The sequence below is a fragment of the Myotis myotis genome, unplaced genomic scaffold, assembly GCF_014108235.1.
Source record: "Myotis myotis isolate mMyoMyo1 unplaced genomic scaffold, mMyoMyo1.p scaffold_m19_p_19, whole genome shotgun sequence".
Lineage (NCBI taxonomy): Eukaryota > Metazoa > Chordata > Mammalia > Chiroptera > Vespertilionidae > Myotis > Myotis myotis.
This window is the reverse complement of record NW_023416323.1, coordinates 17,810,306-17,826,272: the sequence shown is the minus strand read 5'-3', so window position 1 is coordinate 17,826,272 and position 15,967 is coordinate 17,810,306. Positions and strand designations below refer to the sequence as shown.

Below are 15,967 nucleotides of genomic sequence, written 5' to 3'. Positions count from 1 at the left end.
CACGCACACACATGCACCACACAAGCCAGGGAGTTAGCAAACAAGCTAATTTTAAGCACAAAGCTCCTCAAGTTGTATTTCACAAATCAAGTACTCCCATTTTAGCTATAAGCCTAACACGTTGTGATGGCATGACTCTGGTTTATACAGACTGCAGCAGCAAATTGAACCAGGGTGGGGTTGAGGAAGGAGGCAAGAGTTCCTTCTAGAAACAGCCGCACTGATGTCAGAAAGAGTGATAGCAACTGCTGAGGAACGAGAAGGGAACCAGACCGATGCAGACATAAAAAGTAGCACAAGCTTTTTACAGTTGCTCCGTTTAGGGACATGGGTTGTAGGCAAGCTATTCCCCTAACCTTTGTGGGTGCCAGGGTGCCACAGCTTCACAGAACAATACCTGAGGCTCCGAGAACAAAGGTTAATCCAGTTCAGAGGGTCTGTTGATGGGAGTAATCTATTTTATGACTCTTTCCAATAAAGCCTAAGAATTGTTCAGAGCGTTTAGTGATAGAGGATTAAGCACAGGTTATCTGCCTGACTTATTTATTTTCTCAGGAATTGGAGGGTTAATAGCATGCTGTTAAAAGGTGGTGTGAAGGGCGGGGGACGGAGATAGGTGAGGAGGCCAGGAGCCAACTCCTGGGCCCTGCGTTTACAAGTGCTGGCCAGGCTTTGAAGTCGAGGCAGGGCCAGAGGGCCACTCAGCCTTCTCTGCCTCTCTGCCCTGACTTTCAGATCTCCGGGCAGGGCAGGGACCAGGCGGGTGTGTGTGTGTGTGTGTGTGTGTGTGTAGGCATTCTCTCTCAACCTCATGCTGGTGCCCCTTCCTACACCAGAATGGATTCCTCGCCCTCCGCTCCTCCCTGTGCTGGCATCCAGCACGCAGGTCTGGGGCACTGGGATCCCATTAGAGAAACCATTGTCCCCCGGAAAGCCTGGGAAGCCAGTCTGACATTGTCCACTTCCCCACCAAGAGGGGGCACTGCCTCCCAACTTGGGGATTCCAGGGGAACAGGGTTGGTCCTGATACTGGCCATCTCCACCACAGGTGCTATGGAGAGGCAGTGCTCCTAAGTGGTTAGTGCGCAGAGGCTGAGTGTTAGCCTGAGCTTGAACCTGATGTCCATCATTCACAAGCTGTGTGACCTGCAGCAAGTTACTTAACCTCTCTGAGCCTCAGTTTCCTTATCTGTAAAATGAGGGCGGTGATAATGCCCCAAAAGGTGCTTGTAAGGATCAAGTGACTTCATAGATGCAAAGTGCTCAGAATGGTGCCTGGCACCGGTGAGTGATGGGCATGTGTTAGATGTCAGGGGGCCCTGGGTTTCAAAACCCCACCCAGCACCTGCCAGCATGTGACTCTGAGGGAGGGATTGGCCTCTCTGAGCCTCAGTTTTCTCATCTATCAAAGGGGACAATGTTCATTCCCACCTTGCAGGGTTATCAGGAAGAAGAAACAAGCTAACACCTGCAGCCTACTTGGCACAGTGCCTGATGTGGGTTAGCAGTCACCGCGAATTAGCTGCTGGTTTTGTTGTTTATCATTACCGGTCTCCACAATAGTTCTTTAAAAGTTTTTTAAAACCCCAAATAACATCTTTACAACTTTACTGGATTTCTCCCTGCCCTGTTTCTATAAATCAAATTGTCCCTGGTTGTTGACACCGTAAGGGTTTAACCCAGCTGCCACCTGTGAACACGCTACAGATTTCCTTGTTGGTATGTTGCAACCCCGTTGGACAACATACCAACAGAGTTGCAACACAGTTAATAGTTCTATCAGCTCGTAAGCTCTGAGATCCAGGAGAGTTTATATACATTTTGAAGCCACTTAGGGCCAGGAAACAGCAGGTTCAAGAAAGTTCTTCAGCCTGGCCAGTGTGGCTCAGTAGCTGAGTGTTGACCCATGAACCAGGAGGTGACTGTTCGATTCCTCGTCAGGGCACATGCCTGGGTTGCAGCCTCAATCCTCATCATTGGTGTTTCTATCTCTCCCTCTCCCTTCCTCTCTCTAAAAATCAATGAGAGAGAAACATCGATCGGCTGCCTCCTGCATGCCCCTTCCTGGAGGTCGAGCCTGAAACCCAGCAATGTGCCCTGACCAGGAATCAAACCGGTGACCTCTTGGTGCATAGGACCATGCTCAACCAACTGAGCCACATTGGCTGGGCAGTATCCAAATTTCTTAATCAATGCCAAATGCAATTGGGTTCCAACCACACTTTTCACAAATGCTCTGCTCTAGTCAAACTAGTCCCCATACGTGTCCCCACGTGGACCAAACTTCCCGCCTTTGCCCTCGCGTCTTGGTAGAGCCCTATCTTCCATTCAGTGCTCCCTGAGGGCAGGGGCAGCTCTCCTCCCCGCTGTGGCTTCAGAACCGGGACAGCGTCTGCCTCTGCCCACTCCCAAGAACCTGTAGCCCAAAGGGTGGACTGGTGCCAATGCTCCTGGCTCCTGTCCTTTCAGTGCTGATGTGTGCTGGGAGGAGTCTTTTCTTTGTCTCCCCCATCTCAGTTGCTTTGATCAAGTATGTGATTACCATGTTCTCCCACCATCAATTGCCCAAATTGCCTTGTTTTCCCTCCCTGGAGAGTCTGCCCGATTCACTCACCAAAAGCCTGCTCATCCTGCAAGGTCTGATCCAATCCCAGAACCCCCAGGAAGCCCTTCTCTCCCAGCTCATCCCCCCCACATCCCACACCAGCCCCTCCACCCTCCACTTCCCACCCCAACCTTCAGCTGCAGATTAGATTGATTAGAACAGTGGTCGGCAAACTCATAAGTCAACAGAGCCAAATATCAACAGTACAACAATTGAAATTTCTTTTGAGAGCCAAACTTTTTAAACTTACACTATATAAACTTTAAACTTAAACACTGTTATTAACTTAATTAGGGTACTCCTAGGGCTTAGGAAGAGCCACACTCAAGGGGCCAAAGAGCCGCATGTGGCTCTCGAGCTGCCGTTTGCCGACCACGGGATTAGAACATCAGATGGTTCCAATTACATCTCTCATAGCCAGTGGAGGGGTTCCCTTCTCAGTGTTGACTTGTTTTTATTACAGTGTTACTTAAATGTGAACAAGTATATAAGTTTGACGTACAAATTCCATGTGCTTCAAACTTATATACAACTGTGAACCTAAGCCAAGTTTTCAAATCAAGTACAACTTATCCAAATTATTGTCAGTTCCCACTAGACAGTGTTTGGGAATGAGATCTCTGAGTGCCACTGGGATGTGGTGCCAATGTCTGCTGCCCAGGCCTCTGGGTTAGCAGCCCGTGGTGCTGGTTGGCTCAGTTCTCCCATTTTTTCTTTCATTGTGGGTCAGGAGCTGCCCCATGAGATTCTTTGGCTTTCCTTTGATGCCCTCGGGATTAAAAGACACAGATGCAAACTCTAGATCAGTTGGTGGCTGTGTTTGACTTGAAATCAGGGGACAAAAATCAGAACATGCCCTGAGATGAAGATAAATATATATATTGGCTCCAAAGGGCCATTTATTTCTCTCTCACATCACGGAGTATCCAGAAGTGGAGTGTCCGTGGAATGAAGGACCTGGGCTCCCCAGTCTCCACTCTGCCTTCCCTGGAGTGGCCATCCCCTTGATGCATGTAAGGTGGCTTCTGGAACTCCAGGATAGCAACCCTAGGCAGGGAACGAGGAAGGTAAGAAGGGCAAAAGGGGCCCATCAGCTCCGCCACCTTCAAAGATCTTCCCCAGTACTATGGTGACTTCTTACGTCTTGTTGTCTCATTCTGGAGACACTGAGCTAGCTGCTGGGAAGTAGGATTGTGTGGTACTGAGCTAGCTGCAAGGGAGGCTGGGAAGTAGGATTGTGTGGTACTGGGCTAGCTGCAAGGGAGGCTGGGAAGTAGGATTGTGTGGTACTGGGCTAGCTGCAAGGGAGGCTGGGAAGTAGGATTGTGTGGTACTGGGCTAGCTGCAAGGGAGGCTGGGAAGTAGGATTGTGTGGTACTGAGCTAGCTGCAAGGGAGGCTGGGAAGTAGGATTGTGTGGTACTGAGCTAGCTGCAAGGGAGGCTGGGAAGTAGGATTGTGTGGTACTGAGCTAGCTGCAAGGGAGGCTGGGAAGTAGGATTGTGTGGTACTGAGCTAGCTGCAAGGGAGGCTGGGAAGTAGGATTGTGTGGTACTGGGCTAGCTGCAAGGGAGGCTGGGAAGTAGGATTGTGTGGTACTGGGCTAGCTGCAAGGGAGGCTGGGAAGTAGGATTGTGTGGTACTGAGCTAGCTGCAAGGGAGGCTGGGAAGTAGGATTGTGTGGTACTGAGCTAGCTGCAAGGGAGGCTGGGAAGTAGGATTGTGTGGTACTGAGCTAGCTGCAAGGGAGGCTGGGAAGTAGGATTGTGTGGTACTGAGCTAGCTGCAAGGGAGGCTGGGAAGTAGGATTGTGTGGTGGAGCACTTCACCGCTCCCAACACCCTGGGAGCTCTGTTACAGAGGACCGGGAGATGGGCATTTCATAGCAAGTGGTAGCCCCTGCCTTCTTGGGGACTGGGATCCCATAGCATTGGGAATATTTTTAAAAGATTGTTATTGAATTTTAAAATTTTGAAATCGGAGGACTCTCCGGCTCCTATTTGAGAATTGGTGACCTAACGGTTCTCTTGTGAGTTTGCAGGAAGATGGCTCCTCTCTCTAAGTGGGTCTTACATGCTCAGATAACAGGGTCCTGAGGGGTCGGGCCATCCTAGGCCCCTAATGTCCTCAAAAGTGCCTGTTAACAGTTCTGGCCACAGCAGACTCACCTCTTGAGCGATGCCTACTGGGTCTGTGGTCAGTTTGGAAGATGGTTGGGAGGGCAGTTTTTGGAAGCAGAGCCTTGGCTCCACCTCTGCTCTGCCGCTGAGTAGCTGTCTAACCTTGAGCACAGTATCACTGTGCCTCAGTTTCCCCATAGGAAAAATGGAGGAAATGATAGCATCTTTCATGGTGGGTGTGAGGATTGGAGATAAGCTGTGTGACATGCTCAGTGCAGGGCTTAGTACACAGTAGATGTTAAAGAAATGCTGGCACCTTCCTCCTCCTTTTTGAGAGAGAGAGAGAGAGAGAGAGAGAGAGAGAGAGAGAGAGAGAATATGAGAATGAGTGTGTCAGTGTCCATGTTTCTGGTGTTGATATGACCTTGGGCTGTCACTGAATAACCTGACTCAGTGATGCTCAGACCTCACCGATTTCATGGCCTCCTTCAAGGGGGGGGCGGGGGGACAGCATGTGGAATGTTAGCTGAAAGGCATGGTTGCTTTGAAAGGTATATTCTAAATTAGCCATTGCCTATGTGTTGTTTAGATGTTATATTAAAACTTAAAATAATGTAAAAGAAGATACAAGACTTTCCTGTTTTTTGAGAGGAGCCACACGTTCAAAGCTTTCTGATTCTTGAGGCCTCTCGGGTCACGTTCTGGTTGTTGTCCCCTGATTTCGAGGAATTCTATGTTGTCTGTTGGCGATGGACACGGAGGGGTTAGACATCGTCCTGTGCCGTGAAAACCAGTGCACAGGGCGAGCGGGCAGGTTCCACACCTTTCCCTTTGCTCCCCCAGGTCACAGACCTCCTGGTAGACGAGTCCAGTTTCACGGGAGAAGCTGAGCCATGCAGCAAGACGGACACCCCGTTGACCGGCGAGGGGGACCTCACCGCCCTGAGAAACATCGTCTTCATGGGGACCCTGGTTCAGTACGGGAAGGGGCAGGTGAGCCCTGAGGCGCGCTGGGGGCCATGGCTTCTGTCACCAGCAGGCTTCCGGCCTCAGACCTTACACTTCTCTCTCCTGAACCCAGGGAGTCGTGATCGGAACAGGGGAGAGGTCTCAGTTCGGAGAAGTGTTTAAGATGATGCGGGCTGAAGAGGTAAGGGCGCGTGGGGGCTTTGGTTTTCTTGCGAGCTGGGGTTTGAGATCTTCTTGGCTAGTGATGCCAGTCCTGCCGGCCTGTTAGGAATGAGGATCGTGTGGTTAATGTGAGTATAATTTTTAAAAATTAATTTTTATTTTAAGACATGTGTTAGGATTTTTGTCAAGATATAACTTACAGACAGTCAGGTGCACAGATATTACATGTAGAGGTCAGTGAGTTTTTACATATGTGTACCCCTGTGGAATTGTCACTCAGCTCAGGATAGAAATGAGCCAGGCAGAAACCGTGGGATACTGCTGGGATGTCCTCTAAGAAACCCTCTGTTCCCATCCTGCAGACACCTAAAACTCCTCTACAAAGAAGCATGGACAAGCTGGGGAAACAACTGACACTTTTCTCGTTCTTCATAATTGGTGAGTGAAGCTTTTGCATTCGGTCCTGGGGACTGGGGAGGGCGCCCCAAATAGCCCAGCTGTTGCTCAAATAGCTTACTGCCCACCTGGGTGAAGATGGGGGTTTGGGGTCAGAGACTCTGACAGTGACAAAAGGCTTCTGTATTAGTCAGACGAGGTAACAGGCAGCCCCTGCCTTGTAGTGACTTAACATGGCCGAAGTTTATTTCCTGCCCATATCATAGTCCACGGGCATGTTCTTGGTCTAGTGCAGCTGTCACCAACTGGTGGTTCACGGACCACTGGTGGTTCACGGACCACTGGTGGTCCGTGAGGTCCAAAAGGTTGGCGACCACTGGTTTAAGGAAACCTCTGGAGCAGCGGTCGCCAACCAGTGGTCTGCAAGACCACTGGTGGTCCGTGAGGTCTGAAATGTTGGCGACCGCTTGGCTTTTCTGGACAGCTCACCTTCAAATGCCAGCTCAGGGGCCCAGGCCCCCACTGTATCTTTGCTCTCCCTTCCTCTGGGTCCTTGGAGCTGGTCATAATTCTATTTAGCCAGAGAGCACAGAGGCTTGTGTGGGAAAACTTCAAGGCACGGACCAGGAAGTGAAGTCGTCACTTTTGCTCATGTTCAGTTGGTCAGATGGAGTCACACAGCCTGCCTATCTGCAAGGGAGACTGGAAGATGTGGTTTAGGGGAGGGCCCCAGGCAAATAGAGCAGAGATGCCTGAACAAATATGAAATGTGAATGTAGCCGTTAATCTGGTGTGGAAGGGTTGGGAAGACTCCAAGGAGGAGGTGACATTAAACCAGGTCTTGCAAGATGAGTAGGAGTTGGCCAGGTGACAAAAGAGGGGATTGGGCATTCCGGGCATGGGAAAAAATAAGTTCAGAAGTACGGAAGGTATCCCCAGTCCTTTACCGCCTGTAGGAGGTGGTGAACTTAGCAAAGTGGTTAAGAGGATGCGCCCTGGCTGTCTCCTTCCCTCCCTGGCCACCCCTCCCCAACATTCCAGCCTAGTCTTCTTTCCAAATTCACACTTTGGATTAACTGCTCAGAGTTTTCTGACTCACTGGGTTTACTGTTTTTAAGTAGCTCTATGCCCTCTTCCCTCCTCGCTGCCCTCCTTTGTCCTGGAGCTGTGATGAAAAATGGGTTTTAATCTGCCAGGTCTGATGAAAGCCAGTGGGGCTGTGCTGTGAGGGGACTGTGGGACTGTGGTGGCCAAGAGGACTGGGAGGATGAGTGACACAAGGGAAAGTGGCTGTGAGCGCCACTTATTGGCCATCCTTGGGGTTGCATACTGCCCAGGCTTCAGGGCAGACTAGAATGCCCAGAGGCATTTCACATTCCAAAGCAGGGATTGGAATCTGTGGCTCTTGGGCCAAACTGGATTCGCCACCTAGTTTTGTAATGGCCCACAGGCAACGAATACCTTTTACATTTTTAAGTGATTGAAAAAATCAAAAGAAGAATAATCCTATACAATAAAGAGCTAATATGCTAATTAGACCAAACAGCAGAAAGACCATCCGGACGACCCTAGGGACGAAGCCGGGGCTGTGAGGAGCTGCGAGGGCCAAGCCCCTTACATGAATTTCGTGCATTGGGCCTCTGGTATTCATAACATGAGAAGTATATGAAATTCAAGTTTCAGTTCAAATTCAGATTTCGGTGTTTATAAATAACATTTAATTAGAACATAGCCACACCCATTCACCTGCTATCTACAGTGGCCAAGCTGAGTTGCAGCAGAGACGATGTGGCCCATGAAGTCGAAACTATTTACCCTCTGGCTGGTTACAGAAGAAGTTTTCTGACACGTGCTCTGGGCAATTGCAGTGACCTGCAGGACATAGTGCTGTAGTGGGCACTGCTCCTTCTACCCCAGTAGCCTCGAGAACAAATAGCAAGTAGATGTGCTTTAAGTTGTCAAATAGGTAGTATTCACAGGACTTTCCCCAAGATGAAGTTGTTTATAAAAAATAAAAAATTCCAAGTCAGGGGTCCTACAAGGCCATTGCCTTACATTAAGCCACTATTCCTCAAGTTAAATTAAAGCTTAGTTAAATTGGCACGTGTGTGACCAGCCCACACTACCACTCAGACCTTTTACTTCATAATAAATATTTCAAGAATTGTTCTAGAGGAGCTGGAGTTTTGCAACTGGGTTCCATGGATCGCTAAGGACCCAAGTGGGAGATGCAGGGCAGCAGTGGTGCCCTGATACATGTTTAACAACTTTCCAGGGCAGAGTAGCGTTTGCCAATTTCTGTGGTGTCAGTACTCTCAGCATGGCCAGTTTCAAGCTGCCAATGTGAAGTTATTGAACATGACTTGTCAGATGTGCACATAGGCTGCAGCCTTCTGCAGGGAGGCCTGATGGGGCGGGGGGGCAGGGGTGGTTCTGATCCTAACGGTTAGGGCTCCAGACTCACTGCCCCACCCCTATTTCTAACAGCTGCTGCCCTCCAACCTTTTGCATCTGGATTTATTTGGATTCCTGCTAAGATTTCATTTGACTACTGAGTTCTGTAGCTAATTATAGTATGAATGAAACAGCAACCACATAACAAATCAGAACCTGTGATCACAAACACACACACACTAGTACCACCACCACCACCACCATCACACAGCTCATAACTTGCCCTGCTCCCTGTTCCTGCGAAACAGAGCTGATGATCTTTAGCAAATCCCCCAGTGTCAACAGGAAGGCCACTCACCTTCCCACTCACCTTCCCAGCACTTCCCATCCAGCTGCAGCAACAGTTAATGACTGGGCATTCGCTGTGGGCCAGGGGCTGAGCTAAACACTTCAGATGTGTTATCTCTTAAATCCTGAAACAACTCCTTGAGGAAGGCATAGTCATTATCCCCACTTTACAGATGAGTAAACTGAAGCTGCCCCAGAGGCCCCAGGACTTTTCCCCATTGCCCGACCTCTTGTGAACGTTCACGGGTCCCGGCATGGCTCATGCCACCTCTCGCCCTCAAGGGTCCGCCCCTGACAGTCTCCATGTATCCTGAGCCTAACACAGGGCCTGGTGGTTAGTAAATATTGGGTAAATGATTGATGAAGGAGAACATGGAAAGGGGAATGTATTTAATCGTGAACATGGCAAGATAAAAATACTCAGGAAACTGTGGCCCATCTGCCCATCACGGAAGAGGCATCGCCTGCCACCTCAGCCACCTCGGGGCGAGTCCTGGAGCCGCACGGCACATGGGGGTTCTTGGAATAATCTGCAGCTGTCTACAATCGCCCAGAGCAATCCAGTTGTTCCTTTCTTGACTTGAACTGGCTGGATCTTTTCCAGAGCAAGTAAAACACTCTTCTTTGTAGATATAAGGGTTTCTTAAAGAGGAAAAAGTGGCTACAAGTCCTTGAGGTTATTAATCACTGCCCTGTGTCTCTTCTCCTATAAACACTTGAAATGCTGTCATGCCTTTAGGTGTTGAAGTGTGTGTGTGTGTGTACACACATGTTTTGTCTTGTTTTGGTCTCTTCTCCAGGCGTCATCATTCTCACTGGCTGGCTGCAGGGGAAGCACCTTCTCAGCATGTTCACGATTGGGGTCAGGTAAGGGCTCCATGCCCTCCCTCCCTCGTCAGTGCAGCAAGACAAGGCAGGAAGATTGGGACGCGGGAACAGTGTGGGGAAGATGCGCCCTCCTCACCCCAAGCGCAGCTCCCAAGAATACATTATCTGGCAGGTGGGGGTGCCCAGGGAAAGCTTGCGAAACAAATGAAAGCATATGATTTGGACCCCCTGTTCCCATTACTTTTTTGCCCGTGGGTTTGGATCTTTCTGGCTAACGGTGTGGACTCCAGAGCCTGCCTGCCTGCCTAGGGTTACATTCTGGCTTTACCACTGCTAGCTGTGTGACCTTAGGCAGACTTTTACACTCTCTGTGCCTCAGTTTTCTCCTCTGTAAAATGGGAGTGATGAGATAGCCCCTCCTGCGGTCATGGCGAGGATGAGATGAGAGCCCATGAAGGTTCCTGCAACAATCCTAGCGCACAGTGTGTGTTTGCTCCTAGTATCCCTTTGAAGTACCCTCTAGGTCTTTCTTTTACGGAGGAATCTACAGGAGATGATAAAGGTCATGTCACTGAGGCCACACAGCTGATGGCAGGGCTGAGAACCAGGGCCCTTGGCTTTAAGCCCGAGGAACCTGCCTTCCCTCCACATGGTGACTCTAACAAGCGACAGTCACACCCCCGGGCCCGGTGGATGATGCGGAGATGAGCAGGGTGCAGGCTCAGTGGCTGAAGTTGCCCCAGCTTTTCCACGGCTACTCGCCACGGCCAGGGAGGCAGAGTGCCAGGGACGGTCTCTAACTGGGTATGTCCCAGCAGAAGGGCAGCTGGTGAGCCTTCTGGGGCACACAAAAGCCAACACGTTTCTGGGCTCACGTTAAGCCCCGTGGCTTCCGGAGCGTGGCCCCCCTGCTGTTGGTGTCTGCAAACTGCTTTAGGTGATACATGGGAAATTCTTTTAATGTCTGTGAGCAAACATAGACACTTAGGACACCAAACCCATGGGGTAAACAAGCTTAGATGCCCATCAGCTAATGAACGGATAAAGATCATCCCTGGAATATTATTCACCCACAAAAAGGAAAAAAGCACCGACGCCCGCCACGTGGGTGGCCCTAGAAAACACGATGCTAGTGGAGGAAACCAGACACAGAGGCCACAGACTGTGTAACGCCGTTCATGTGAAATGTCCGAATTGGGCAACGCCATAGAGGCGGAAGCCAGACGCGTGGCCTCCAGGCCGGGCCGAGGAGTGACTGCTAACAGTTGCAGGGATTCTCTCGGGGGTGCTAAGAATGTTCTGAACTTGATTTTGGTGGTGGTTGCACGACTCTGACTCTACTGGAAACCACTGAGCTACATACTTTAAAAGGGTGAATTTTAGGGCATGTGCATTGTATCTCAAAAAAAGACCACAAAGGAGAGCGTGGAGCAGACCATTAGGAATGCGGTGTTTCATCGGGTCCCCGAGCCTCTCTGGTGCATATTAACAAGTCAAGTGTTGGCAGACACCTGTGTGCAGCTGTCGTTACAGTAAGTTGCAGTGACGCACCTCGCAGTGACCGGAGGCCATAGGTGCTGCTCGCAGGCCATAGGTGCTGCTCGCCAGGGCTGAGCGGTGGGCAGGAGAGCCTCGCCGTAGGGCTGGGTGGCTCTGGCACACGCTCAAGCTTATCTGTGTGAATGAAGGGACACGGTTACCTGACCATTAGCGACAGGACGGGTGCTGATGCTCCCGGTTCGGGAAGCACTCGGAGCAGCGAGGCAGTGACGAGGAGCTGCCCCAGGCAGCGTCCGGCAAGAAGCAGGGCCAGGGAAGAAGTCAGCCCCTGGAGGGAGTCCTCCGGTGACTACGCCGTCAGAGGCGGGTGATGGCAGAGGGACTGGGACGCCTGAGCTCCCAGGTGCCATGGTGCCAAAGACCTCCCCGAAATAATGAAGCTTTCCATTCCCATCTTATACACCATGGGAAGTCCTGTGAGCCAAAGACGGTTAACTCTTTCCAGGAAAATAACAAAAAAGCCTTCCTTGTCCATCCCACCCTATCTCCTCAAGGTCATTCCTGATTTCCTGTCTTAACATTCCCTTTCCTCTCATTCATTTTACTGCATCGGGGGTAACTTACCGTTAAGAGAAAACTGACTGTCCATTTCACTTGTGACTTTGAAAGGAGGTTTTTAGCAGAATTGAAGTCACGCGGAACCACCACGTTAGAATGTAGAAATGGCAGGATAGCCAGTGAGGAAGAGACTCTTCAAAATACATGAATGGGAGGCATTCTTTTAAACACTTTATCCTGTTCCCTCTGCCTCGAGAGACACTCAAGAGGACCCATGGTATACTTGCTTTTCCATCCTTATCTTTATCAGTTTGTGGATTCATTTTTTGTTATTATGAAAGCTTCCTGGTACAAAACCCCCCTCCCCACGCCACACCGGGGGAAGGCCCCTCATAACCCTCGTAGATGTTTGCTCAGCTAGCCTTGGCAGCCTGTGCCATAAAACCACGCAGGCCCGCTGCCATCCCCATGGCAACCAGGCACAGTCCCTCGACCAACGTCAGTCATCTTGGTTTCTATAGCTGAATGCTCCATTGTCTCCGGGTAAAAGGCCACCATCATTACCGCATTTCTTTAATTCTAAGATGCACATCCTTTTTCACATCTTAACTTCTCTGAAGTCAGACTTGCGATAAAGCACCGTGTTGCTGAGGAATTGGCGGTATTTTTTCTTAGTATACCCAAGATAATGGTGTTTTTCACAAGCAGCCTTGTCTTGAAATTGGGTGAAATATGTTAGCTGTGTGTGACTTTGGTTGAATGGGCCTCCTCAGCTAGGCTTTCTGATTATTAACCAGCCACGTAGAATGCTCGCTATGTGCTAGGCCAGTGCGGGTCGAGACTCCTGCCACATATTCACTTGTGAGTTCGTTCATTCAGCAAATATTTACTGAAGGCCTGCAGGGTTCTGCTGGAGGTTCCCATGCAGAGGGTGACCCTGGTGGGTGTGGTGTGGTGATGCTTACTGCACAGATCTGCACAAAAGGACCCTCTCACTCGCTCATCTCCAGCCTCCCCCATCGGCCTGAGGTCAGCTGGTCATTATCTGGCCCTCTGCCCTCGGTCAGGCCAGCCCAGGGATGTGGGATGGGGGAGCAGTCAGCCCTGATGCTCTGGAGCCAAATTGAGGCACAAAGATCCCTTTCTTAACAGCCTACCACATGCTGACATCCTGCCCACAGGCAGGGGGTCCATGTTCGAAATCCCGGTTCAGATTCCCAAATACTAGAAGCTCACTGGTTCAGCTTGGAACACATGGTCTCCTCTAATCCAGTCAACTATGGCCGTGGGAGAGCGAGGTCCCACAGTAAGGAGTTGAAGGGGTAGGGATGATAAAGAAGTGAGCGGATACCCCAAACAGGTCTGCTAAAGGCATAGCCGTGTTACGTTGCCTCCCTCAATTTTAATTATCTGTCTGGCTTCCCTACCAGAAGTGTCTAAACCATTAGAGCAATGAAAAGTGAACATTTAAGGGAGGACCCACTGAAGCAAAAAATTCCACTTCCTACTAATTGCCTGATTCTGGAAATTCCTTTCCCAGGGCCCAGAAACTTTTCTCTTTAATAAATGAGAACAATTTAGATGCAGAAACACTTGAAGAGACAAAACAGCTGGCAGACTAATTCACACTAAAATGTGGGTGTCTGATAGATAAGATCCCTCCCCAAAAGCAGGACTGTGTGTGTGTGTTGGCGGAAGGGAGGGGGTGGTTGGGGCTCAGCGCAATGGATGTTGAAGAAGGAGGCAGGTGCACCATGGAATGGGGAACAGAGAATAGAACAGGAACTTTGGGGACACTAGAGATGAGCTTCACCAGGGGAAAGTGTTGCCAATCCCAGTGGGAACTCATATCATTCTTAAGTCCATGTTAAAAGTGACCCATTTGGCCTTTCTATCCAGCCTGGCTGTGGCTGCCATTCCAGAGGGTCTGCCCATCGTTGTCATGGTTACGCTGGTCCTGGGAGTGCTGCGGATGGCCAAGAAGCAGGTCATTGTGAAGAAGTTGCCGATCGTGGAGACTCTAGGTGAGGGAGCGCAGCTAATTGAATCCTTAAAAATTGGATTGAATGGATGTTTTGGTGCCATGTTCATTCAACATGGGTATTTCACAGGCCTGAGAGTTGGTGGTGATGAACTGCTTTTTTCTATAAACTCTGCTGTTTCTCCTGGCAGGTTGCTGCAATGTTATCTGTTCTGATAAGACGGGGACCCTGACCGCCAACGAAATGACTGTCAGCCAGCTTGTAACGTCTGATGGGCTCCATGCCGAGGTGAGTGCTGTGTGAATTACAAGGTTCAAGACAAGGGTGTGCCCTGCCAGACCCTTTCCTTCCTGGAGAAAGCACAGGGAGACTTCTAGAAAACACGGAGAAAACAAATAGAGCAAAGTCCTTGTTACCAACAGCTGCAAGGAACATGGCTGATTTAAGATAGCCATCTTCATTTTTTTTAAATATTTTATTGATTTTTTACAGAGAAGAAGGGAGAGGGATAGAGAGTTAGAAAAGTCGATAAGAAAGATTGATCAGCTGCCTTCTGCACGCCCCCTACTGGGGATGTGCCCGCAACCAAGGTACATGCCCTTGACCAGAATCGAACCCGAGACCCCTCAGTCCGCAGGCCAACGCTCTATCCACTGAGCCAAACCGGTTCGGTGCCATCTTCATTTTTATTATATTTAATAATAAGCACATTATAAAATCTAAAAGCTAGAAGACGCCCTCACTGGTTTGGCTCAGTGGATAGAGCGTCGGCCTGCGGACTCAAGGGTCCCAGGTTCGATTCCGGTCAAGGGCATGTACCTTGGTTGCGGGCACATCCCCAGTGGGGAGTGTGCAGGAGGCAGCTGGTCAATGTTTCTCTCTCATTGATGTTTCTAACTCTCTTTCCCTCTCCCTTCCTCTTTGTAAAAAATCAATAAAATATATTAAAAAAAATAAAATAAAAGCTAGAAGACTCTTACCCATAAGCTCCCACAGTAAACGCATCACGATTAGTCCATTTGGGCTTTGAGTCTCTCCTGTGTCAGCACAGTCGTAGGCTCCTGGAATGTGCAATTTTGTATCTTGCTTTTTTCACAAAATCTTCCACACCAGGGGGTCAGCCGTGACAGCCCTGGGCCAGGGCCTACTTTTGCAAATAAAGTTTCTTGGCACGCTGCCACCCCTTTCATAGGTAGTCAGTGTCTCCTTTCATGCCAAACAGCAAAGCTGAGTCGTCGCAACGGAGATGTGCATGGGCCACAAGGCTAAACTAGTTGCTGTCTGGCGCCAGAAGGAAAGGTTTGCCTAGCTCTTTCTAGAACGTAAGCACTCTCCGGTGCTGTTACTTGGTTTTCTTACCCAGATTTTTCCTGGCTGCAGAGCAAAATTATTGCCGTTTACCGACTCGTGGCTGTTAGTGAGCGGTTCCGCTAACATGCAGTCTGCAGGGAGCATCTGTCTCCATGCTTGAAGCCGTGGGTGTGGCCAGGATTTTGTCCTTGGAATGAATCCCCAGAAAAGATATCATGGCTCAACCAGGGGAGTGTATTTCTGACTCTTAATGACATCCTTTCTGTCCCTTTGCCCTGCAGGTCAGCGGAGTTGGGTACAATGGCCAAGGGACAGTCTGTCTTTTACCGTCAAAGGAAGTCGTTAAGGAGTTTTCCAACGTCTCCGTGGGGAAATTGGTGGAGGTAGGTGTCAGCAGCACCGTGAGAGAAATACACATTTACAATGGGGCTGGTGGGGATTCTCTCCAGCCCGAGTGGGCCCAGGACCCAGAGGGGCCGGCTCCGAATATTAACTAAAGATTCAGAAATGCCCCCTTGCAGGCAGGCTGTGTCGCCAACAATGCTGTCATCAGGAAGAACACCGTGATGGGACAGCCCACGGAAGGTGCCTTGATCGCCCTGGCAATGAAGGTGGGGAATGTTTTCTTTCCTTTTCACACATTCACTTGGTCCCAGGGCTCAGCGGTTAGCCCCTGAGCTCTGAGACTGGGCAGAAGTGCCCTCCACGCTGCCCAGTGCCCGTGCAGAGCGGCTGGCTGCTCCCGAGTGTTGAAGGGATAGGTGGTGGGTTGATGGGTGTGCCTCTCTGCTTTGT

At 50.0% G+C, this 15,967-nt stretch overlaps 1 protein-coding gene across 3 annotated transcripts in view; it reads left to right on the top strand.

Annotated features, from left to right (window-relative positions):
• ATP2C2 (ATPase secretory pathway Ca2+ transporting 2) overlaps positions 1–15,967 on the top strand; it is a 55,679-nt gene that overhangs the window by 24,966 nt on the left and 14,746 nt on the right. For all 3 annotated transcript variants that reach the window (XR_004973614.1, XM_036345897.1, XM_036345896.1), the window contains 8 exons: positions 5,568–5,717; positions 5,806–5,874; positions 6,218–6,293; positions 9,794–9,860; positions 13,779–13,903; positions 14,052–14,149; positions 15,454–15,555; positions 15,694–15,783. Coding sequence is in view for 2 of the 3 variants with exons in the window: in XM_036345897.1 (XP_036201790.1) it covers positions 5,568–5,717; positions 5,806–5,874; positions 6,218–6,293; positions 9,794–9,860; positions 13,779–13,903; positions 14,052–14,149; positions 15,454–15,555; positions 15,694–15,783 (777 nt within the window). In the remaining variant the exon portion in view is untranslated. The remainder of the gene's footprint in view (positions 1–5,567; positions 5,718–5,805; positions 5,875–6,217; positions 6,294–9,793; positions 9,861–13,778; positions 13,904–14,051; positions 14,150–15,453; positions 15,556–15,693; positions 15,784–15,967) is intronic.